General features: G+C 43.8%; 4 protein-coding genes across 8 annotated transcripts in view; 2 read left to right on the top strand and 2 right to left on the bottom strand.

Moving 5' to 3' along the window:
* The window catches only part of LOC308141334 (trinucleotide repeat-containing gene 6A protein-like), a 29,396-nt gene extending 25,526 nt beyond the window's left edge, over positions 1-3,870 (top strand). For all 5 annotated transcript variants that reach the window (XM_080511441.1, XM_080511439.1, XM_080511442.1 and 2 more), the window contains 5 exons: positions 274-381; positions 643-873; positions 1,285-1,355; positions 1,452-1,591; positions 2,131-3,870. In XM_080511441.1, the coding sequence (XP_080367567.1) occupies positions 274-381; positions 643-873; positions 1,285-1,355; positions 1,452-1,591; positions 2,131-2,479 (899 nt within the window). In that variant the 3' untranslated portion in view covers positions 2,480-3,870. The remainder of the gene's footprint in view (positions 1-273; positions 382-642; positions 874-1,284; positions 1,356-1,451; positions 1,592-2,130) is intronic.
* A 4,865-nt stretch (positions 3,871-8,735) lies between these two features.
* On the bottom strand, positions 8,736-11,290 carry ndufab1b (NADH:ubiquinone oxidoreductase subunit AB1b). The gene is made up of 5 exons (XM_080511451.1): positions 11,087-11,290; positions 10,074-10,193; positions 9,777-9,864; positions 9,110-9,214; positions 8,736-9,022 (listed from the first exon to the last, which is right to left on the bottom strand). The coding sequence occupies exons 1-4, from the start codon at positions 11,255-11,257 to the stop codon at positions 9,123-9,125; spliced, it is 471 nt and encodes a 156-aa protein (XP_080367577.1). The 5' UTR covers positions 11,258-11,290; the 3' UTR covers positions 8,736-9,022; positions 9,110-9,122.
* A 1,094-nt stretch (positions 11,291-12,384) lies between these two features.
* Positions 12,385-14,992, top strand: dctn5 (dynactin 5). Its single transcript, XM_080511450.1, has 6 exons — positions 12,385-12,528; positions 12,728-12,796; positions 12,891-13,009; positions 13,335-13,446; positions 14,139-14,241; positions 14,350-14,992. The coding sequence occupies exons 1-6, from the start codon at positions 12,481-12,483 to the stop codon at positions 14,445-14,447; spliced, it is 549 nt and encodes a 182-aa protein (XP_080367576.1). The 5' UTR covers positions 12,385-12,480; the 3' UTR covers positions 14,448-14,992.
* Positions 14,993-18,434: 3,442 nt separating this feature from the next.
* On the bottom strand, positions 18,435-24,211 carry hapstr1a (HUWE1 associated protein modifying stress responses a). The gene is made up of 5 exons (XM_080511449.1): positions 23,859-24,211; positions 22,650-22,730; positions 21,989-22,056; positions 21,311-21,521; positions 18,435-18,762 (listed from the first exon to the last, which is right to left on the bottom strand). Exons 1-5 carry the CDS (start codon positions 24,052-24,054, stop codon positions 18,446-18,448), a joined length of 873 nt encoding a protein of 290 aa, XP_080367575.1. The 5' UTR covers positions 24,055-24,211; the 3' UTR covers positions 18,435-18,445.
* Between the last annotated feature and the right edge of the window lie 164 nt (positions 24,212-24,375).

The following is a 24,375-nucleotide window of genomic DNA, read 5'->3' as shown; positions in this document are numbered from 1 at the left end:
CAACGAGATGGTTTGTGTAACATAAGTATCAAATTATAACCTAATAATGGGCTAAACATGTCACCAACCATATCACTGCTTTGTGTAGCTAATCAAAATTGAGGCTCAATGGAGCCTGCCATGTGGCCTATTAGCAACAGACTCTCAGGTCTGGCTGTTGAGGCACTTTTTGTGCGTCTTTGTTTTTCAAGATGTAAATCAGGAAATGCTTCTGAAGGGTTCTCTTCGACGGACCAGACCTGAACGCTAACCTTGCATGCTGCTTCTTTCCAGGGCCATCCTCATCACTGAACACCACGATGCCTTCTAACAGTGCCTGGTCATCCATTCGTGCCTCCAGCCACAGCGGTTCCCTCACCAGTACAGCACAAAGCACTTCAGGTACTCTCCAGATTCATTTAAACGAATCCCAATCCCCCATCTGCCCCCACTTCTCAACCTCAGACAGAACAATGCAGCAAAAAACGTCAAATCTTTCATGTTTGAAGTGGAACCTAAAGTTCGTAAGGAATTAATGTTGCTTTTGTGAGCTACAGAGGAACTCTCAGCAGCGATTGTGTAGTTTTTGTTGACGAGCCTTTTCTTTCCCTTGAAATGTGCGTGAAATCTGTCAACATTTGGTTTCCTTCTGCCCGTCCGCAGCCAGACCCAGTGAGTCGAAGTGGTCTCCCGGCAGCGGTTCTGTGTCCAACTCCTCCCTCGCTCATGAGCTGTGGAAGGTCCCCCTGCCTCCCAAGGCGCTGTCTGTGGCAACCCCCTCCAGGCCCCCACCCGGCCTCACCAGCCAGAAGCCCAGCCCCGCCTCCTCCGGCTGGGACGGCTCTGCCCTGAGGCTGGGCGGCTGGGGCTCCACTGAGTCCAGATACACACCTGGTGAGAGAGGAGGGAGAGCGCCGCGCAGTACAGCTAGCTGTAGTACAGGCGGTCGAATTACTGGAGTCTTCAAAGGTTTTTCCCCCCCATCATTGTTCCATCACTATATGGTGTTAAGTGGTAACAAAGGAAGGGGGGATATTTGCACAAAATTAACTCGTATTAAATGTTTTTGTCCGTCACACGGGTGCATGCTGCAGAAGCTCACAAGATACAGAAACTGTTGTTTTAAACTGGACTTTCAAGAACCTAACGTTTTATGTGAGCCCAGCTGGTCTTGATCACTTTGGACACTTTACTTTGGATTTCTCTTTATTAACTTGTTAGGAGATGTAGAGTCTACAGCTTCCTGTTATGTTCCATATTGTGCCTTCTGAAGCGTTGCAGATTTCATGCAGTTTGTTTTGGCAGGCACCAGCTGGGGCGACGGCGGCAGCTCAGGGAGAAGCCAATGGCTCGTCCTGAAGAATCTCACACCTCAGGTACTCCACCGCACGGACGCGTCATTTCATTGCGTCTATGTTTAAGGGAAGTCGGCGGCTGCTTTGGTTCTCCACTAACCGTTTCTGTTCTTGCAGATTGACGGCTCCACACTGAGGACCCTGTGCATGCAGCACGGCCCTCTGATCACATTCCACCTCAACCTGCCGCACGGTAACGCAGTGGTCTGCTACAGCTCCAAGGACGAGGCCGCCAAGGCCCAGAAGAGCCTGCACATGTAAGGGCGTCACACCTCTTCACAATCACTCACCTGTAAATAAACTAGGCTCACGGAACGGAATGGGAAATACTTCATTAATCCCTGAGGAAACATATTTTATACCCCTAACTTTGTCATTTCCACTGTTACGATGTTAGTTTGATCTGTTTTTCGGAGTCGGTTCTCTGGCTTTTCTCCGTATTTATCATGTAACCCGGTCAAACGATTGTAGAAACCTGGGTTAATCTGTGAGAAAACTGGTCATTTAGCGGAAATGCGACTGAGATTGCAAAGAAAAAGTGAGACTGCAGAATGAAATATAAGTCGGAAGTTTGTTGCCAGTAATGTCTTTTAACTTAATGAAAAAGATCTGATAGTTGCTATACAACTATAAACTGCAGTTTCTCACAAGAATAGTTTAAGGGAAGCTGAAAAATGGGCTTGTGAAGTTTGTCCACGGCGAGAAGTGTGATCATGTGTTGCTGCTGCTGGTTGGTTTGTTTCAGACTCGCCCTCACACACACACTCTCTCTCTCTCTCTCACCCGCTCTCTGCAGGTGTGTGTTGGGGAACACTACTATTCTGGCCGAGTTTGCCAGCGAGGAGGAAATCAACCGTTTCTTTGCACAAGGGCAGTCTTTAGCCACTCCCTCCTCCAGCTGGCAGGCCATTGGCTCCTCTCAGAGCAGAATGGATCAGTCTCACCCCTTTCCCAGCCGCGCTCCTGAGCCCAGCCAGTGGAACAGCAGTGATCTCCACAGCTCCTCCCTCTGGGGCGGGCCCAACTATTCCAGTAGCCTGTGGGGGAACCCCAGTGGCACCGAGGCAGGGAGGATCAGCAGCCCTTCTCCAATCAGCTCCTTCCTCCCGGTGGATCACCTGACAGGTGGAGGGGACTCCATGTGAACCGCCTCCGCCAATCAAAGTAGGCTGGGTGAAGGGTCAGTAGAGAATTATCAATAATCAGCAGAAGAAAATGAAAAAAGAAAAAAAAAAAAAAAGTAGTTATGAATGCTATGGCACTAGTTGGACTCTTTCTCACTTAACAGATATTCAACAAAACGGGGTCTGCCCTGTGGAAAACAAGTTACGTTTCTCTCTCTGCACATATGTCCACTTTGTTTTAGCCCAAAAACATATCAGTCGAAATACTTGAATCATGCAGGCCAATTCTATAATGTGAACGGATGGATATTTGCTTCCAGGTAGTGCTCTTTCAGACGGAAAAAAAAAAAAGCTTCAATCGAGCTCATTATTATATATATTTTTTTGTTTCATTTGTCATGTTTATTTGAATTCCAATTCTTTTTATTTTTAAAGTTTTCTTTTTTTTTTTTTTGTTTTATTTTGTTTTGCTGACAATGTTGGAGTATGAGAGCTTTTTTAACTTTGCACTGAATGTGGTTTTTTCTCAGTATATATAATCTGCAATATAGAGGGAGCAGCCAGTTTTTCCAGTGTAGCTGTTTACTCATTGAGGTCCTTACCGTGCGTATGTGCGTGCCTGCGTGTGTGAGTGGGAGTACTTTGTGTGTGTGTGTGCATGTGTGTGATTGTGAGTTGCAACCGAGTACGTGTGCGCTCCTCTCTGCCTTGGCACGCCTACCTTACTGCGTTGTCGTGGAGATCAAGATCAACAGATAGTTTAAGAATAAAACCTGACGTAGGAGGGAATATCTGGTGATATTAAAAGTGACATTAAAATAAAGAAAAAAAAAAAAGTATTGCACCAATTTTTGTTTTAAAACTAAAGAACGTTGAGCTCTGCAGTGCAAAGGACTGTAGCCGCAGCTGGGACTAGCAAGCCCCGCCCACCCTAATATAGGAGGCGGGCCTATCTAGCAAAGCCCTCCCTTTTGCCCCGACCCCCTCCCCTGAGTGGGGAAACTAGGAGGGAACAGCACTTTGAGAATAGGCTTTCAATGTTTTTGGAGGTGCCACACTGCAACCTCTTGTTTACAAGACTTAGGAGGCGGAACGTGTGTTCATTCTTCATTTTAAAGAGAAGATGGAAAAGAAGAAAAAAAAAAAAAAAATGCACAAAAAAATATAAAAAAACCACAAAAAAATACTCTATAAAAATGATAAAATATAAAATCAACAAAAAAAAAACAACTTATTGAGGATGAAGACGATGCTTTGTAACTCTGGGAATTCGGATCAGTGTTTTTTGGCCATGGCGTTGGTTATTTGAACTATTCCTCTTTGTCTGCTAAATAACCAGCAATGGTTCTCAGGAAATCAAGCCAGTTTCCCCCCCTTGTAGTGGAATAAAAAAAAACAAAAAAAAAAAACAATTACTACTCCTGGTAGGAAAGGAAAATCCAATTTCTAGCACTGAAAACTATGTATAGGTCTGTAAGGTTCTTTTTTTTTTTTTTTCTCTGCCAAATAACTGCTTTAAGCTGGAGAAGCTCAACACACTGCTTTCAATATGCTGTCTCGATGGAAGAGGAGGCTCCTAATGTGGGGAGGGTGGGGCGGGGTGGAGGACGCTCCCTCCCTCCTGCTCCTCTTCCTCCGCTCCTTCACTCCACTGATTTTAAAAAGAAGAAGAAGAAATCATAAAGTGGGGGAGTGTTAATAGTGTGAGTGTGTGACTGTCGGTTGGGGAAAAAATGTTCTGTCTCGTCAGACTTCTAAACCAAGAGAAAGGCGAATCTGTATCTATGCATACTGTAGCCTCTCGCGTTCACATGGCCTACTGAGAGGTGTTCTTTTATTTCCCATGTTTCCAATGTTTCATCAAAGTACAACAAAATATGACTTGGTTTTTTTTGTTTGTTTTTTTTTTTTAAAGGGGAAAAAAAACGAAGAAAAAAACAAGTTTTGCTCTCATTGCCACAGATGTGTTTAAAGAAATAGGAACGAAGAAGAAAAAGTCTTTAAAATCTCGTTTTGGTTGAAGATAATATTTTAACAGTGCAAAAGTCGTCCACATTTCATTGCCTTGATCCTAATTGTGTCCGAAGATGCAACAAGTCAAGTGGCTTCTACCTGTTTACAAATAGAATATGATTGTATTGTTGTACTGTGTTTGTTTTTTTTTTCTTTCTCTTCCTTTGGTCCGGGGAGGGCGGGGTTACTCATCTGAAGTTCCTCATGTGATTAAGTGGATGTGTGTGTGTGTGTGTGTGTGTGTGTGTACCAGCAGATGTGAGTTCTACAGCTGGAGTCGAGTGTGTGAGAAAACAGCGTGAATGTAAATCCACCAGTGGTGTTTCTTTTAATCTTTTTTTTGTCAGCAAAAATACAAGCGTGAAAAATAGATTTACCTACCAGTGATTGTTGAGTTACTATGATGCACAATTTTTTGAGGAATAGCAAAAAAAAAAAAAAACAGTGCGTGAATGAGAAGTCAGCATTAGCGAAGCCATGGACCTTAATTTCCTTTGTCTTCATCGTATTTTAAATCTTTGTTTCGAGCCCATTGTTTTCCTGTGTGTGTGTGTGTGTGCACGCGTACATTTCCCCCCCCCCCCCCCCCTCTGATATAGGGTTTTATTTCAGAAGTACTAGAAGCGTTGGCTTTAGTTGTTTTTAAGTTTAGCCGTGAATATTGAACAACTTCTGAGCATCTATGTAGTGAGACGAAACCTTGAGTATTAGCCAGACTTGACAGTGGTGTGTGCCAGTATTGAACCGCTCTCTACCAAATAATTCAATCATACAAAATATTAGTTTACTTAATTCCAGATCTCTTTGCTTAAACTATATATATATATATATCTATCTTACTGTTTTTGTCTCGTTGAACAATTGTTATCCAGTGGAACATCCGAACTGTGCTTGTTTTGTGTTTTCGTTTTTCTTCTTTTGAGTTGACTTAATTTGACAAATTGAACTGAGGAGCCTTGGATTTTGCACTTGGTGGGTTGGAGGAGAAGGCCGAGCGAGCGGAGAGCAAAGCCCAGACGGTCGCAGACATGAGGGGCGGTGTAGTGTTGAATTCTCGCGTCTCGTCTGAGAGAGAGAGAGAGGTGTGCCTGTGAGTGTATTGTGACAGGGTAAAGTGTGTGTGTGTGTGTCCGTGTGTGTGAAACGCGAAGATGGTGCTTTGTTGACCCCAGCCAGGCGAGCGGGAGAAGACGGAGCAGCGCGTCGCAATCGCGTCATCCTCCGGGTTTACCTCTCCCCCTGCTCGCGCTGGGCCGGCCGGCCGGCCGGCCGGTCGGAGCGGCGACTTCGCCACGCCGCCCGTCCCGGGCCAGAATGTAGCTGCAACGGTTTTTTGTTTGGTTTGTTTGTTTTTAAAATAGTATAAACGGCAGCGGAGCCTCGATCTGCCTTCTGCGGCACCCGATCAGCGGAGGGACGAGAGCGAGCACGCTCACCGTTTTGTCTGTGTGCGTGCCGAGCTTTGACTGAAAACGAGGCGAGGCTTCCTGTCGGGGAGGGGCTGTGACTTTGCGGCGGCTTTTCAGGGACTCGGGGGAGGGTTTTTTTTTTTGTTTTTTTGTTTTTAAACATTCGCTCAGCTCCAAAACTTCAGCACCAAAACTTCAGCACAGGAGAGGAGATGCAGAACTGACCTGGAGGGAGCTCGTCTCGACTCCCTTCCACTCTAACGACTTCTTCACTTTGTTCAGATTTTAGCAGTGCGTCTGTCTGTTTCCTGCCCCCCCCCCACATGTCTTACTTAATCGTAATCCTTTGGTGGGCGGAGCCTCGTCGGGAGGTCGCGCGACCCCGCTGTTTAGAGAAGGGACAAGCAATGTCTGTAAAAACGCCTCTCATTCAAGTCCATGTTACTGTCTGTGGTCGCCAGTTTATTATCTCGCTCCATTTCTGTCCACTGTGAGTGTGTGCGTGTATGCGAGTGTGGAAATATGCAAAACAAACCCCAGTGTTGTGCAGAAGAGGTGTGTGTAACACATTATCATGCCAAATCGAGGAGGGAGGGTGAGCGAGAGGAAAGGGATTGATACTTCTTTTTTTTTTTCTTTTGGTTGTGTACGTGTGCATTGTGTATTTAAAAAGCTGGACAATGTTAAATGCTTGAAGATATTTAAACAAAACCAACAACAACAAAAAGAAACCTTGTCATTTGCAAAAAGGATGACGTGAGGAAAACCTTTTTTTCAGTTAGTGAAATCCACCACGAGCAATGTACAATCCCCAGGGCTGCCAAGCAGCTTCCCGACAGGGGGAGGACAGAAGGACGGAGGGATGGAGGGAAGCTGGCTGGTGATACGCTACTACTTTTTAATATTTAAGATTTAAAAAAAAAAAAAAAAAAATGTGACTCTTTGTTTCTCTTAACTATCCTGTGAGTAAATGCTATATTATATCATAACACACCTGACGGCTCCTACAGTCGATCAAAAAAAAAAGAAAGAAAAGCGCTAAAAGGCTATTTTTTTTTAAAACAAAAAGAAAAACCAACAAAAAAAAAACACACAAAAGAGGAAAAAACACACAAAAACTGTGAGAATCTGCTGTCTTTTTGTCGTTTTACATTTAGTATGAAACACACACACACACAAACAAACCCTGAAAAGCTTTAGTCTAACCAGCACAAAGACGTGGGGGGGTTATCGGGGAGGGGGGTGGGGGGGGGAGGGTGTTGCTCAGAGAGACTATGCAGTGGAGTGTTGAACCCAGGCTTCCATGTCCACCTTGGGTTTTGTGTTGTTTTTTTTGCTGTCTTTTAAAGTAAAATAATAATCCCATCATCTTAAAGAAACAAACTCAGCTGAGACGGGATTCCCAATAATATTCCTCAAAACATGTTGTGCCATCGTTGAATCGTACTTCTAGTACTACTACTACTAATAATAATGATGAAAACTGAAGAAAAAAAAAACAAAACCTTTATTACCTACCGCCGGGCCAGTTGTAGCAGGGGAGGAGGACAGGTTAAGATTTGCAAAGTCCATTTGTTTATTTTCACAGCTTGCCTCGTGTCCGAGAAGCCGCGGGGCGTCGAGGCCGGTGAAACTGCAAATTTTACACAACTATGATGTTTTTTATAGAGATTCTATCAATCCACAGTGTGTAGTTGGATCACCTGTAAAACCTATTATGCACATTGCTTTGGGAGACTGTTGAAACTATATATAATATATATATATGAAAATATAAGCGTACAGTGTCTATAATCAACTGGAGGAAGTCTTCCTCTTACAAACAAAACAGGAAGTACCTTTTTATTTTCAAATGTCTTCCTTGGGTCATCAAAGGATTTTATCTTAAACTTCGGTGGAATCTGCACTTTTTGAAGGACAATCTTTATTTGTATGGGTATAAAAATTGACAAGAAACAAAGTCGCCTGATATTACCTGGTATAGAAAACCAACTCCAGTGTGCTCTAATAATGAATGTCTCCTCTGATGCTGTCTACTTGTTTGGTTTCATTTAATCTTTTTATTCTCCTTCCTTTGTTGCTTGGTTTGTTCTGTATTATTTTCCCTTTATTTTTTTCCTTTCTGAATTTTAGTGCTCTTCAGAGTATCTGTACTAAGGTGTAGAGTAGTAGGTAGTAGGTCTTCTGTTGGCTGTACTCGTATACTGATTACTGTTTGTAACCCACTGGCTCCTGCAGCCAGTGTACAAAGCTGTATAACTTGGGTACAACCCTCAATAAAAGACTAACCATGATGCCGCTCAACGACTCGTTATTTCAGCCACTCGAGAAAAAAAATCATGGCCGTCGTTCATCGAAGCAAAGATTTTAACCTCGAGTATTTTCAGACACAGCAATAAGACCTTTTTTAATGTCCAACTGCCAGATTATTTCAAGGATGTTTGCAAAACAGCACACATTTAATTACAGGGAGGAATTTTATTTGCATCATTTCTTTTTAACCTTTGCAGGGCCTAATTTGACACACTGCATGCATTTCATTTATGCCTTTATCTGGAATCCGTTATTTCAAAGGACATGGTTCAATGATGTGTTAAGTTTTGAAAGACCTCAAAAGTTTAGGGACAAGTCATGTGTGATACTTTCCCTGCTCCCCACTTCACAACGATCTCATTCATCCACAATCTGAACTATTGTCTGGCAGATATTTCAAAGTCCAAACAAACTTTCTCTGGAGCTGAATTCAACAATCTGAGGTCTAAAACTGTTCATGTGATGTTTTCTTGATATAGTCAGTATTGATAGTGAACATTTCTAAAAGTGGAAAACATTTAATGAGTGAACTAACCAGCAGAAACGTGTACAGTGTGCGTCTTTATTGATCTGTTCAAGAGAAATCATACATCTGAACCACAGGATGGCGCTGTGACAGGAACAAATCCAAACTGATAGAACTTTTGTTTATTATTGACTTTTATCTCCACACTCCCAAAAAAAAACATGTTCATTTAAATACAGTCAAACACGGCAGGCGGCGCCGGCGATGCCTCACGGGACACGAAGGGTGGAGCGGGAGGGCTTCTGGTATGGCTGCTGCAAGAGGACGTCCTGTGGGGTGGTGGAGGGTGGGGGGGGTCACCCTCTGTGGGAGGAAGGGGAAGTAAACCATCAGCACTAAACAAAACGCTCGGGGGGGGGGGTGTGTTCTCGGCTGGGCGGGCAGACCGACCTGTGTGATCAGATTATTCGTAAACGTCCTTCTTGTCTGCGATGTACTGTACAATCTCCTCGGGAGTCATCAGCTTCTCAGCTTCTGCGTCTGGAATCTCAAAACCTGCGGCAGCGGCGACAACAAACACACGTCAAAGTCCGTCTCGCCCCCTGCCCTGGCCGCATCGACCAACATTTTATTTTATTTTTTTTATTACTAAACTCAGCAAGCTGGAGTCTGTCTCGTATTTAAGGTCCAAACAGTAGAACACGAAACTTAGTCAATGCAATCACCCTCAGTTTAATGCTACTGCTGCCATCTGCTGTTCGCTTCTGGGTTAAGTCCTTGATTAGACCAAAAGCCAATACCAGACACTTATTGAATAATGGTGAGTGCATTCTTTTTACAGCTTTAAGCAGCAGATCAAAACCTTTTATAACCTCATCTGAACATGTGCATTTTTGTTTGTTAATCTCTGTATTTTCACTTATACATCTTTGTAACAAAAGCACTCTGTAAACAAATATCAGCAAATGAGTACAACAAGAAGTGACGCCTGCTCAATCACAACTTGGATCAGTATGTCAATGCACAGACTAAAACAATGGAAAATGTGGCTTGCCCACAAGGTGATTTAAAGTATTTTTCAAAGCCAAAAAAAATGTAGGTTTGCAGAGGGTCTCACCAAACTCATCCTCCATGGCCATGATGATCTCCACCTGGTCCAAGCTGTCCAATCCCAGGTCTTTCATGAAGTGGGAGACTGTCTGCAGCTGGAAAACACAAACACTTGGATTAATTCAGTGGGCGCTTACATATACAAAGCGACATGCAAACACTGTTTTTGGCTTTTGTTTGACAGACTGCAGAAATGTTTAACAGTATATATTGTATAAGCAGCAGGGTTACAGATAATTTGTCCATCTTTCTTTAACTCTCCCATGCAGCGTTCAGGTCTCATGCCTTTTTCCCCATTACTCACCTTCTCTGGGTTGATCTTGTCGTAGAGCTTGAGTACATACATTACGCGGTCTTTGATGGATTCTAGGGTGAGAGGAGGCAGGTCCCCATAGTGTCGGCACAACACACTCACTGAAGAGATCTGAGGAGGGAAGGAAAACATCAGACCTTCCAGAGTTGCGCATAACCACGACACTAAAGCTTATAGGATGGACAGTTGTTCCTTTCACAGGTCTCGCTTAGCTTCATTTTAAAAGCTTGTTATTGTCTTCATTGCACAGACACAGATTTGGTTAATAGGATCAATTCAGACGTTTTCATTTGGTCTGTAAATACAACAGTGACATAACAATCCACGAAAAACAATCGGCATCTTGCAGATATTTAGATTTTTAAAACCGTCGATCTGATATGGTTCATGACCTGCAGACCATTTTGTAAACGCTTCGTTTTTAAAATGTGCTATATAAATAAAGTGGATTGGATTGGATTGAATCTTACATGATAAGATTAAATTGCTACATGAGTTTGCAGAGCCTCATTAATCTTCAAAGTTTAATAAGCTAAATGTAAACATGACAACATCACCTGTTAATTAACCTCACGAGAGAGACAGAAGCATACAGGGCATTTCACACCAGAAAATAGCGTACAGAAAAGTGTCTATTTGAGCGATACTAATACGAAAAGGTGTGTACCAGCTCGGTGCGTGGTTATTCTACAGGATGTGGGAGTGTGGCGTTAGTTTGGAGGTGAAACCAGGGTTGGAGGAGACCAACAACACAGGCGTCCCTGAACGCACCAGCTAACACGGGAGCTAACAGCTAACATCCAAACATGCCTGTCATGACATCAAACCGCAAAGTTTCAGAGATTTAGCGAATTGAGGCCGGACTGCCACAGCCGCGGACAACCGCCTACGCCTAAACCCCTCTGTCCTCCCACACGGCGGGCTGTCTGCGGGTCTCTTCGGCCCGGCGGATTTGAAAGACGTCGGTAGGTCACCAGCTAGGCCACAATGTGAGCGGGACTCACCCGACTCTGGTCGAGCCACCGTGTCCTCCGGCTGTCTGCGGCCGACGACAGGGGCCGGTGGAGGGCTGTCACCGGAGCGACAGCGGCTCTGAGGGCGAGTTTGCCGGAGCACAGCCTCAGCGAGGGTCGGGCGAAGGAGCGGACGCACTGCTGCAGGACACGAGCCGCCATGACGGAGTGAGAGGCAGAGAGGCGCGCGCAGCGAGGAAGAAGAAGAAGAAACGGGGGTCAAGGGCTTCGCCGCGCGCATGCGCACTAAATCATCTGTATTTGTTTTAGGAGTTAGTAGTAGTGTTCGTCACATACACGCTTTGTAATTGTTCCATAATTTCAATAAGATTCTCCATTAGCATTAACTAATCAACTCAAATAAGAAGTTTATCTGTCTGTATATTTCTCAATGTAATATAATTTAGGGTGGTGCAGAATGTGTTAACATACTCGTTGTTCCAAATGTGCTATTAAGAAGGAAACGTCACCATTGATATTCAAATTGCACATACTTTAACGATCCCTTTGCACATTTTAAGAAAAATATTCCTCTGCATTCAACCCATTCTTGTCACAGTTTTTGGTTGTTTTTGATTATTATTTTATCCAGACAAACAAAAACCATGGAATGAAATAAAATAGAGAACATTTTAAAATTATCAGATATCGTCTAATTAATGACATGTTAAATATTATGTGAAGTTCATAATAAATGCTTTTTTATGTTCGTATTTCAGTTTTGCTTTTCATTTAAGAGAATGCAAATATAATTTGGAATGTTTATTTTTTAATGACATAAAGCGAGAATGAATAAACAATATAGATGTGTTTCTGTCCTGGTAGCTGTGAAACTGTAAAATGTTCTCTGTGAACTTGATTGTAGTAGTTCACTATCAACTTTTAAAACAGCTGTCAATTACAAAATAATTCAGAGTAACAGTTCAGACTGAAGATGAGTGAAAGGGGATATCATTGATTCTTCTTGTGTTATCTTCATTAGATCTTTATTCCATTTTTTTGCCATTGGTTTTGTCATTTGGGCTTTTGTTTATGAGCTACACATATTCTAGGTACTTCCTAGAATTTATAGGCTTTGCATAAATATACATGGCTTCTGCCTATTCTTAACTTGGTCTGTTGAAGTTAACTCTATTTGTTGGTGTATTTATTTATACTGTGTTATAAACAGCACGTCATACGTATGTATGTATTTATTTATTTATGTCGAGCTTGTGCGTGCACGCTCTTCTTCCGTTGTTAGGATTACGTGATGCCGTCACCTCCGGTCATGCGCTTTGACGCTCAAGGCTTGTGCGGTTCGGAACAGAGATATATGTTTTTGATGCTCTTTGTGCCCGAATAATACAAACTGTTTTTATACGGGTTATACAAAGTCTACAGCCATGGAGTTGTCTGAGATACTGTACAACAAAGCGGAGTACATAGAGACGGTAATGTGTGTGTTTCCGGGCTCATCGTCGCTCGCGGTTTGTCAGCCGGAGCTGGGCGTTGGACTGCTGAAGTCATTGTGTTTGTGCTTAATGTGCATGAGACAGAAATACACTAACATGTTTGTTTTGTATATATATATATACATATATATATACACAAGTCCTGACCATTATTTTTGTTTTGTTTTTTTGTTTTCAGGCCTCTGGCAATAAAGTGAGCAGGCAGTCTGTGCTGTGTGGCAGTCAAAACATCGTCCTCAACGGGAAAGTGAGTGAGAATCCGAACCTCAACGATGAAGTGCGTGTAGCTTGTTAAATGTTAGTTTACGTGTTTCGTGTCTTTTTTTTAAATTTTTTTTTAGACTATTGTCATGAATGACTGCATCATCAGAGGAGACCTGGCTAATGTCAGGGTGGGGAGACACTGCGTGGTGAAGAGCCGAAGTGTCATCAGACCACCTTTCAAAAAGTTCAGCAAAGGGTAAATAAATAGCTTATTTAAATATCTGCCAGTTATACAATATCTCAGTGGGTTTTTGATGGTATCAAAAATCCACTCGATAAATGTGTGACATGACTGAATCTGCCTCTGATTTGACTATCAGCTGTACTGACCTGGTTGTTGTTATAATGACTAGTATATGTGTAAAAAGCTCAATTTCTTTGCAGAACTTTCTGTTCATTTCTGAATGTTGTGGATATAATTAATGGCCGAGGAGTTGTGGTTATGAGGAGTATGCATGCTAACTGTATTCAGCTTGGTGTCTGCCCCCTTAAACCACTTTATTGTCTTCTTTCTTCTCCAGAGTGGCCTTCTTCCCTCTGCACATCGGCGACCACGTCTTCATCGAGGAGGACTGCGTAGTCAACGCAGCGCAGATCGGTTCTTACGTCCACATCGGGAAGAACTGTGTCATAGTGAGTACGATGGAATCCCGAACACAATTGAGCTCTTTGACAGTGTGAGGAAACTCTGCTCAAGGAGATGGAACTCTGGCCCTGCAATAGTCGGGAGATACAGACTCCGTGTCTCCTGTTGCCTGCGGCCATATTGTCACATGATGGTCATGTTCAGGATGACTGCCTAGCAGGAGAAGGAAAAGTGCAGGCAGACGGCCTCACTTTAAGATCAGAATTAAAATGCATGTTAATATACAAACAAAGTGAAGTGGATCTATGTTTGGTGCAAAAATATAAAGAGTCACGCAGTGACCACGTTACAAAATGTGGTGTTGTAACAGATTTGTGATTATAACTAAGAACATCTTACAAGATGTGCTGAAAGACAAGTAATAACAAACCACGGGTATTACTTAACTCAGCTGGATATCAACTTGGTAACCTGGGCCCGGTTATTTCAATCCAGCTCTGTGCATGTTCACATAAGCAGGATGACTGTAGCTTTATATGATCATCAAAAAGAAAAAAAGTGCACATTTAAAAAGAAAAAAAAAAAAAAGAATAAATATTGCATGTTTTTCTTGAAAACTATGCTCAAGGAGATAAAACTTGTGTGGTTAAGTGGGAAATGTGTGTATATTGTTACATCCTAACGGTATTCGATACTCTAAAAAGACATGAGGCTCAACTTGCCAGGACGTTGTGCGCAGGGTCGTCGGTGTGTGTTGAAGGACTGCTGCAAGATCTTAGACAACACTGTGCTTCCTCCCGAGACGGTGGTTCCTCCTTTCACGGTCTTCTCTGGATGCCCAGGTCCGTCGATCTCTCACACACACACACACACACACACACACTTTTATCCCTCCCTCGACATTGGACCACCTTTGACCCATTTCTTCTGTGGCGGTTTCACGCTGTCAGGTCTGTTTTCTGGAGAGCTCCCAGAATGCACGCAGGACCTGATGATTGACGTGACCAAGAGCTACTACCAGAAGTTCCTGCCCCTCAGCCAGATCTGAGTCCGGCTCCCCGACACTTTTCCACTGAAGCTCATCCTGCGCACAGCCGGATGTCGACAAACTCTTGAGAGCTCCCTTTGTCCTACATCTCCCAGAGGACTCCAGCTTCAATGCCATTCGACGACAACGCCATGATTGAAGCACATGGTGATTAAACTTTGACACGGCTGAAAAGAAGAACAACTTCGGCTCCAAATTGCCCTGAGGTGAAAGTTTAAAATCTCGCTGGAGGAAAGGATGCAGGAAGACGGCTTATAATGTTCAATACTCACGGACCAAAACTACAGATCCTGGAGGATGCCGGCTGTACGTGTGTATAGTTTGTTATCCACACTTCCTTCAGAAAACAGAGCAGCGTTTAGTTTTTAATGTGGATCGATGTTTGTTTGCACCTTTATGTACTTTTGTGTTTAATTTAATGGAAAAGCTTTATGTTTCACACCTCCCATCTGCGATGTCAAGTCAAAGTCCTCCGTCATCGGTGTACAGCTGTCAACATCGCAAATACTGGAGCATAGAAATAAATGACAACGCTTCAAATACTAGCCAAGTGTTTATCTTGTCTTGTGTGGAGATGTCATTTTCTGACAAGTCTGAAAATCATGCATTTGAGGTTGGACTAAATCCACATTCTCCATTTAGACTTCTGGTTAAAAATCTTTTAATGAAAAAGTCCAATATAAACTTTTAGTTTTAAAAAAAAGGAGCCGATGAAACCACTCGCTAAAAAATGTTAAAGCACAAGCCTGGAGGTTTTACTAGTTTTCCCCTCATTTTCATGAATAAGTTGTTGCCCTTTTGGACCTCTGACGCCCTCTACTGGTCAGTAGGAGCTCTTGGTTTACTGGTTCGCCTTCCAGTGAGCAGACGCTTCATTTCGATGTGTGGGTGGAAAAAGACTTTCCATTGAAGTTTTTTATTTTTTAAAGATTGAAAGCATGTCCCCTGTGCCTGGAAAAAAAAAATGCCTCGATTATTGGAAACACTAATACCATCTGCTCGATATTCAACCAACTTCATGTGTGAGAAAACAGTTTGCAAACTTTTTTTTTTTGGCGTCCTCATCTCATTCACTTCATAAAATGTCAAAGACCAAACCTGAAAATATCCAGAAATCCACTTTTAATGAAACATTGTCCATCCCATCCAAATGCAATTCAATGGTTTTTATTTATTTTACAATGTGAACCACATATATCATACCAACAATTAAATGTTAAGTATATAGATTAGCCATTTGTTATTATTTTTTTTTAAACAAATAAGTATGAAGAAACAGCTGATAATAGTGTTGGCTTGAGACACATGTGGCATGAATCAGCCTTTTGAGAGGATGGTGGATGTCGGCTGCGAGTGGCTCAGGGGGAAGAAACCAAAAACAAGCGCCGCTTCTCTTGTAACCGAGCGAAGGTCAACGCTGCAGGACGAACGGAGGGAACGACTCCTGCTCCTCAACTAACCCTTTTTAAAATTCCTTCCTTAGGCTTCAGCGCCTTCCCTTTAAACTTGGCCGCTCGTGCTACAGGAACAAGTGGCGACAGCTGAACGGCTCGACGTCGAAGTTTCAATCCGGAACGCTGACAAAAAGTGGAGTGTCGGGACACCAAAAACGCTGGACCGAGCAACGTTGATACTCGCGACGCGTTCCGCTGGTTTGTTGAAGAGCGTGCAGATGGGCTGACGCTGAACTGCAACGGACCTGAAATGCAACAGCTCCCATTTGAAGAAACGAAAAGAGAAAACTTCCTTGTGTTATGGAACTCAGTACACCTGTGACGGCTGAAGCTCCCCGCAGCTTACAGGACACGCTTTACTATCTCGCAAAAACCCACTTCCAAAAAGCTCCTCGTGGGCAAATTCTGTTTTTTTTTTTTTTTTTTACCCAGAAGCAGAACTTCATTTGAGACAGAATCCACTCACTGGTTCTTTTCCTTCACCGGCCTGAACGCGATCACGTAGAAATTGAAAAGCCAACTGGTAATGACTAAAAAAGGAAAAAGAACTTTGTGACCAAAATTGAACAGAAATTTTAAAAACTGGCATGCATTACACAAACTAAAGAAAACTTATTTTTCCAGGCCATTAAAAAGTCAAGCGGGGAGTCAGGATAACATGAGGCGGAAAAAAAAAAAGAAGAAAAAGGAAGAAGCATTAACGTCTCACTAGTGAGCTGTGGAGGAACTACAGGTTGAACATCCTGGGTGTTTCACACACTCGCTGTATCGCCACATTATCACTTTCATAGCTGGAAAGCAGATGACAGATTTGCAGAATTACTTCTATTTCAAGGAGTTTCCAGTGCCAAATTAAACCACAATCCAAAATTAAGAGGACTGGGTTCAGTTGCAAATAATCTTTAGTTAATGGCCCTACGGGAAATATAAATATATATATATATATGGGCACAGTACCAGTTTACATTGCTTTTCAGACTCGTGGCTGAAACGTCTCCTATTCTTGCGCCTTACTGAAATGAGCTTGAATCATGTCAACACGAAAGCCAATCACAGTTTATTGACATCTTTTATAGAGCGCAGACTAAGACTATGTAATCATCCAGTCGGTTTGGTGTGCAACAGGCGAGGGGGGGAGGGGGGGCCATGTGGTGCTTCTCACAGTATTTCTGTGATTTAAACTTTCATTAGAGCCCCGGTTATCTTCAATTAACCAGCGGTGGAGTCAACACAGATGCTTCAAAACACAATCTAATACTTAGAGTGTGCGAGTGCTCCTTTCGCACCCGAGATCGACTCGCACTACTTTACGTGTGGAACAAACCACAGCGTGCACTGGTTTAGGGCTGCGCAAGGCTATGGCTGGAGCAGAGTAGAATGGAAGAGCTGATTTGTCTGCGTGAGTGAGAGAGGTGAAAGCCAAGTGCAAACCCCCCCCCCAACAAAATCCTTATTGCAACTTATCAGAATCCTCGTGACCACAAAACAGCAGCTGCTTTCATCACAGCAGTAGTGTAAAGCGAGAAGACTGGAACCGTCTGCAAAACTGTAAAAAGTGGAGGGGAAAAGGAAAAAAAAAAAAAAAATTATAAAAAGCTAAATTAACTTGGCTACTGCAGCTGCAAACAGTGGCAACAAATCTATGATTTTAACACTGGCGGCTAAAGAATTGAGAAGAAAAAGACATGATTGGGGGCTGAAGTGAATCGAGCCACTGCTGAGGCAGAGCAGTAATATCAGAGAGTAACATCTGAACGTCTAAATAATATTAACCTGCTGTTGGTAGTTCGCCATCAGCTCAGTGGCTCCCAAAACCAAAAAAAAAACAAACAAACAAAAAAAACCCGGTTACAAGGGTGCGAAGTCACATGTACTCAAACTAGGTGATTGAGCTCCACCACTTATAGGCAACATCAACTCTGAGCTGCAATGATGAAGTAACAGAACGAGTTTGATACGAGGGGGGAGGGGGAGTGGGGTGGCGGGCGAGTGAGTCAGTCTCTGGCAGAGTCGGCTCACCCATTTGGCGAGCAACTTAATCCTCTGAGTGAAACGATTTGATCATGGCCCTCACTTCCTTATTAAGGTGGTGGGTGAGGATGAGTGAGGTTGCAGGGGGGGGGAGGAGGGCACACGCGTGTCAAAAGATCAAGTGGCTTTTATCTGGTCGACGTTTCAGAACGGTCTTCGTCCCCGCTTCAGTGGGTGGCCGTCTCCGTTGTCTCCTTTCCAGGGCAGCGGTGCCCGAGGGGTGTGCGACGATGTCCGGGGGGGATTCGCGGTCACACACTCTTCGAGCGCTCTGATTGTACATCAGCGATTTGAAAGAACTGTGCTGAGAAAAAGGAAACAAGGAGCAGATTTCATTCACTCGACAGACCAACTCCAGAACCTTCTGTCCCCGCTTTAAGTCTGCAGCTCTGAACGTCGGTCTGTACATCTGTAAGCCCGTCTGTCCCTCCCTCCCGTCGCTGGCACCGAAGCCGACGCCCCCCCCACCCCCCTCCCCACCCTCCCACCCTCCACACGCAGGCAGGCGGCAGGTTAGATCATCCTGTTGCGTTTGTGCGTTGGGGAGTCCGTGATGACGTCACTGCACTGGGTGGAGTTTCGTTTCCTGGTTCCTCCCCCTCCGGCGGAGGCGGAGCCTGTAGAGTCCAGGTGCAGCGCCATCTCCTCGGCAATGAAAGTGTTCAGATCCACGTCTTGGAGGCCGTTGCGCCTGCTGCGGCACACCGGCCCCGAGCCTGAAGAACCGCCTCCGCTCGCGCCGCCTCCATTGCTGCTGCTCCCGCTCACGTGCGTGGGAGACCCGGGAGCGCCGGAGCGCACACTGATGCTCGCCATGGCGCCGCTCAGACCTGCGGGAGGAGAGGAACGCCGATAAGATACTTGCACCTTTAAAACAAACACATTTCCTACCATTAAACCCTGGAACAACATATAGACGGTCGTCACACTCGAGTCAAGTGCATTTTGAACATTCTAGAAGCTGCAGTTGTTTAAGACTCATGTTCCCGCTGACTGCGAAGTCTGCAGGTGAACCACATTTCATTCCTACTTTTCATGTTGGATTATTGTGGCGAGATCTTTTACATCGAAGAACTTTTGGACAGTCAACAAAACTGAAAACGGGAGTTAAAACAGCAGCAGGGGTGCATCTGTTATGCACATTATGTTAAAGTCGGAGGACACGAAGCTGCTTTCAAGTCCAGAATGACCTGTTTTCGCTCCACGTCGCACACAGACTTCAGACTTGCACCAAAGCGCGTCAGCAAGTGTTCCAACACCAGCGTGGTCCACAAGTGGGACTCAATCCACAGCAGCATTCACACCAGCAGCAACCGTACCACTGCACCAAATGCATCAAGTGTGAAACCATCTGCAGAACTTGATCCGAGCAAAGACATATGAAACATCAAAAACTAAGTCGCTGGAAAGCCGAATAACTAAACGTCTATTAATACCTATCCAGTTAGCATCTCTGGCACAAGCTACGCACCAAAACAGACACATAATCTGAGGAGCAAACTAAATAACTGACACTTTCTGCTCGGTCCGAAAAACATGAGTAGCGAGAATGGGATTCTTTGATGATGGTGAAGGAGAGCTAGTAAACGGATCTTTGCCAAGACTGATATGTCACTCACTTTGTCTCCATTTTGGATTTCGGGAGCAAACAAGACTCAAGACTCAACCTGAAGTAGTCGTCTCACACAAAACACAGGCGGGCCCTGGTCGTCAAAACCCGATCTGAACTAAATCACTGCCGCGCCAATAAAAATAAACACAGGTTGCAGTACCACTGCTGTTGGAAAGAGTGACTGTGACTTAAGAGATATGCGACAAGTACAAAAACACCAAAAATATTGCAAAGCCATCTTTAACCATAGGGCCGTACATTCTGTGCCCCTGACGTAGCACTCTCGTTTTATTGCAACACGAGGAATGAGACTGGTTTGCAAAACTAAATATCCAACAACTTTGTCTTAACATCTATTATGCATTATGTACTGTTATTAATTTGAAAAATACACTAATAGAAGTCACAACACATCAGGAGTGAAATACTAAAGGCATGTGATGACTCAGACACTGGAACCACCTGACAGACACTGAACTTGTATTTCTGTAACTTAAGCCACCAAATGCCCAACATGATCCAGCCTAACCTTAGGTACACTCTGAAACTGCCCCTTTAAAATGTGAATCCACTTACAACACCGGAAGTTCGTCGACAGCACAACACGCTACCAACATTAACACAAATCTGAACTGTGTACCGAAATCCTGCAGGCAAACAGTATTTTTGATGGTCACATGTTCCCTCTCTCATGAACACACACACACACACGGGGTTAGAGTGAGGCCCTCTTTTACCACTGGATCATGCTCGCGCACACGCACCACCTGTAAAACAACCTTATCTCTCAGCCACATGTGGCCAAGCATGATGGCTGAAGGACAAGCGTGGTATCATAAACACACAGTGCGTCTCTCACCGCCGACTGTACAGCAGAGACAGGGGAACAAGACTGCTTGCTTTCGAGGATTTTCAATAAACAACGCTGTAAACACTTTTTAAACCGACAGAATGAGCTTAAAGTTACTCTACCAGAAAAAAACTCTTTCAAATATGCTTGCCATAAAAGGTCTCACTTCTGCACAGAGAATAAACCTAAGCGAGACCATTACCACTCCGTTCCATAAATTCCCAACCCACAGTTCTTGGAATCGCTGACACCAAAGTCAGTACGTTTACAAACAAACTAGAATTTCAAGCCATCAAACTGTGTTTATGCATCACCGACGTCATCTCCGGAAACCTGCTGCATGGGTTTCTGGGATATCAAAGTTCTTGCAGCAGCTCAAGCGAAAATATCAACACTTGATTGACTCAGCTCAGAAAAAAACCCAGACTTTCTTAAAGAGTATTCGAGCCACGGGAATAGTCTTAAATGTAGTGAAACTGATAATCATTTTTCAAGTGCGAATCGAGATCAAGTGTTCAAAAGATTCTTCGGGAGTTTACGTGACCACAAGGGTTTCAACAAACCTGGGATGAGGATGTTCTGGGAAAATGAAATGCTGGAAATAATTGTTTGTATGATTGTAATGACGAATTACTTTCAGAAAGGTATTGACAACGTATTGGAGATGTACATCAACAACTAAAACCGAGTCCTAAATTTGTCATTTTTCTCACGTGGATTCTGGTAGAGGAACTTTAAATATGAACACACATTAACAGTGATGTAGCATGTGCAGCCTTTTATTAGCAACCATCAGAAACACTGAATTGTATCCAGCACTCCCTTGGTTACCTTGGTTAATGATTTGGAATAGTTCAGCAAGAATGACCCACCGGTGTTTCAGCGTCAACACTGGCATGCGCTTCCTGTTACTCACCATGCAGTGCTATGGCCTCTCTGAAGGGCTGCAGGTCTGCTTCCACAGATGAGCCTGTCTCTGTTGGTGAATTGGCCCGGCTGGGGGCCACCATGCTCAGTCGAGGGTTAGCCCTGCTACTTCTGTGCGGTGGTGCTTTGCCGCACAGGAAGCTGATAAGGTCCTCCCGGCGGATCGTTCTCCGGCGCTTTTTCACCCAGGCCAACATGTCCTGCAGTCAAATATAATCGCGGACCATCCATCAGTTATTGAAAATGTATTTTCAACCCACCTTTTCTCTCTATGGCCTTCAACACCATGTGAGCTGTTGACTTTTTATTCTATACGGTTTTTACTCATCTTTTAATGTCTTTTATATTACGCATGTTTTGATCCCTTTTAATTGAATTAGGTTTATTATATCATCTCTAACTTATCTATTTTGTGGAAAGATGTGTACTGTGCACTTCTACATCTTATGTAGTCTTTGTACAGCACATTTGTCCACTGGGGTGTCTTAAATGAGCTTCATGAAGATAAAAGGTGTATCGTAATGTTTTAAACAAACATCGATGCATTAATAAATTCTTTTAGTCAAACAAAATATAGTGTGGAAACACTTATTTTCTTGAATATAGTATGATGTACAATTAATCCTTCTACGAAAGAACATGAGAAAGAACAGAAAAAAAGACTCACTTTATTACGACGCTGATGCCCCGCCTGCATCCCCCGATCGAAGCTTCTCTGATGGGCATCCACACTCTCTGCAACATTAAAATAAAAAACATGTTCAAACCAAATCCAACGTGTACATCATCCTCGCAGCATTTTAGCAAAGGCAAAGATCATGGTTAGTGAATACTATAGTTAGTATTCACAAGAAGCAAATCAGAAAAACAAACTGACTGGTAACAATCTACACAGCATGTGCTCATACTTTGACTTAAAGTGTTGTTATAAAAATGGCATAAAGCTGCAGAATAGATGGAGGAACTACATCTACTCTGCAGCTTTATGCAATTTAGGGTTGTGGAGTGCAGAAGCCAATCACAGGGAACTAAAGACAAAGGACACCAGTCCTTCGACATGTGTCATTGTTAGACGTATTTCAATGTTTAGCACTTGAACAGATTAAAACCTGCAAGATGAAAAAAAAAAATCATTATAGAGCCAAAAAAGCTCATAATGAGCAGGCCTGTTGACTGTTTGATGGAGTCCGTCAATAAAAACATGTCTGCAGTTGCAGGCACATTGATAATCAGTGTCCATGTTGATGGAGAAGCACAAACACAAGTGCAGGTACAGAGTAGCAGACAGATCAATAAATCCTTCAAGTGAGAAGGATGTGGCTACTTACCTTTGTAAAGGTTAGTGACTGCTGTAGCAGCATTCTGAAATGGCACCCACAATGACAGGCCCTGCTGATGGCATACTCTGTCTGTGGCAACAAAAGAGAGGGGGGGGGGAAACTAATTTAGAGAGGATATATATACATATTATTTGCGATAAGAAAAATCGATTCAACCAACAGCACCGGCAACAAAAATCCCAGTGAGTCCCAAACAGCATGGTGACTACAGGGTTGGGGTGAAGATCGTTTTCATTCGCCATTTTGTCTTGCATCTACAATTGCAGGGACAGGGTTTAGCATAAAAATAACTGTCAGCCAGCACTAGATGGCCAGCTTGGCAGCGGCTTGTTTAGAGAGAGAACACCGACACACCAACTTAACTGCCTTCTCAGCAGGAAAGTTGCAGAGCCATGTCCAACATACATGCCAAACATAGCCAAACGGCGAGCAGGTCCACATCTTGTCCACACTTTGCCCTGCGACGAGTATTTGAAAGACTCGAGCAAGAGCAAAGAGTCGGACAGCTCAATAACGCTTAAAAACGAACCAATATACGACCCTCGCCATCTTGTAATTATTAGGCTTGCTAATGTTAGTGTGTGTTTGTTTGCACCCACTCAGCGGAGGGCAGGCCGTTCGCGTTAAGGGTTGACAGTGACTGATTTTTTTTTTAAAAGAAAAGAAAAAAAAAAGTACTTCTTAACACGGCCCACCGGGAAGGTGCGACCTGTAAACGGACGTTAAACACTGACAGGAGAGAAACTGTCATCTGGGAATGTCGCGTAGCTACGATTGTTGTTACCATCGCCATTTTGTAACTAGCCTCGCTAACGTTACGTTAGCGGCCAGCTGCTGTCCAAGTTAAAGTGTCAACACGGACAAAAGTAGTCGCCACAGACGCAGCTGCCACCTCGAGCACTCGATTAAACCGATGCCGTTTAGCTTTCGACGTCGCCGTGATCAAAAGAAGTTTCAGACCATAACTAATTCGGTGGTCGGCTAACACGAGCTAGCTAAATTTAGCGTCGCGAAATCAGCTGTAAACGTTAATATCCGCGTAACAGGGGCGCGAGTCCGCCACCAGGCGAGTTATTAGTGACCCATAAAACAGATCCGTTAACGTCAGTGGACCGGGCTGTGGACACGGGGCTGCCGACACACGAACCGACTGTATCACGGCATAGAGTGCCGTTATAGACGGACGCTGGTTTCCACCTTTGTATAACTGTGCCACCGCGGTGGCGGAGTTCTGGAAGAGATGCCACAGTTTATCCTGCTCGTTGTCGGCCTCCTCCTCGCTCAGCTCCCTCTGCTCCGCTTCGGCCAAACACTGCCGCTCCCATTTTGAGAACCAGTGCTCGGGTCCGTGTTCCTGTATCTCCGAGTCTCCGTCTTCCCTCTTCTCCTCCATTTAATGCTCCAAAAACTCCAAGAAAATTGGCTTTCAATTTCTGAAGGATGAATATGAGGTCACAGAGTGAAGAGCTATATGAACTAAATCATAAACAATGTTGTAATTGTTTGCTATTTCGCACCACGATGTCGCGCTGATACCGCTGCTGTCATCTTTGGAGATAAGCCTAGCTAACTAGTTTTCCTAGTTGCCGACGTTGGAATATATACAACACAGACTATCATGTTGTGTCCTTTGTTCCACCCACTTCTGTAAAATGCACCCACCAATTGGTTAAAAGTACACTGTGGGGCGGGCTTCAGATATCAACTCAGATTT

This window comes from Blennius ocellaris, assembly GCF_963422515.1.
Source record: "Blennius ocellaris genome assembly, chromosome: 16".
Lineage (NCBI taxonomy): Eukaryota > Metazoa > Chordata > Actinopteri > Blenniiformes > Blenniidae > Blennius > Blennius ocellaris.
Note: the sequence above shows the minus strand (reverse complement) of the source record. Positions and strands in the feature narration are given on the sequence as shown.

What these genes read in the sequence shown, in the direction of transcription:
- ndufab1b (XM_080511451.1), bottom strand. Translation starts at nt 11,257, where the DNA reads ATGGCGGCTCGTGTCCTGCAGCAGTGCGTCCGCTCCTTCGCCCGACCC. An exon ending in GGTGGCTCGACCAGAGTCGG is followed by an intron (nt 10,194 to 11,086) that starts GTGAGTCCCGCT and finishes TTCCCTCCTCAG; the next exon opens with ATCTCTTCAGTGAGTGTGTT. An exon ending in GGCCATGGAGGATGAGTTTG is followed by an intron (nt 9,215 to 9,776) that starts GTGAGACCCTCT and finishes CCGCTGCCGCAG; the next exon opens with GTTTTGAGATTCCAGACGCA.
- dctn5 (XM_080511450.1), top strand. Translation starts at nt 12,481, where the DNA reads ATGGAGTTGTCTGAGATACTGTACAACAAAGCGGAGTACATAGAGACG. An exon ending in TTCAAAAAGTTCAGCAAAGG is followed by an intron (nt 13,010 to 13,334) that starts GTAAATAAATAG and finishes TTTCTTCTCCAG; the next exon opens with AGTGGCCTTCTTCCCTCTGC. An exon ending in TCGGGAAGAACTGTGTCATA is followed by an intron (nt 13,447 to 14,138) that starts GTGAGTACGATG and finishes CGTTGTGCGCAG; the next exon opens with GGTCGTCGGTGTGTGTTGAA.
- hapstr1a (XM_080511449.1), bottom strand. Translation starts at nt 24,054, where the DNA reads ATGGAGGAGAAGAGGGAAGACGGAGACTCGGAGATACAGGAACACGGA. An exon ending in GGTGGCACAGTTATACAAAG is followed by an intron (nt 22,731 to 23,858) that starts GTGGAAACCAGC and finishes TTGTTGCCACAG; the next exon opens with ACAGAGTATGCCATCAGCAG. An exon ending in AGTCACTAACCTTTACAAAG is followed by an intron (nt 22,057 to 22,649) that starts GTAAGTAGCCAC and finishes TTAATGTTGCAG; the next exon opens with AGAGTGTGGATGCCCATCAG.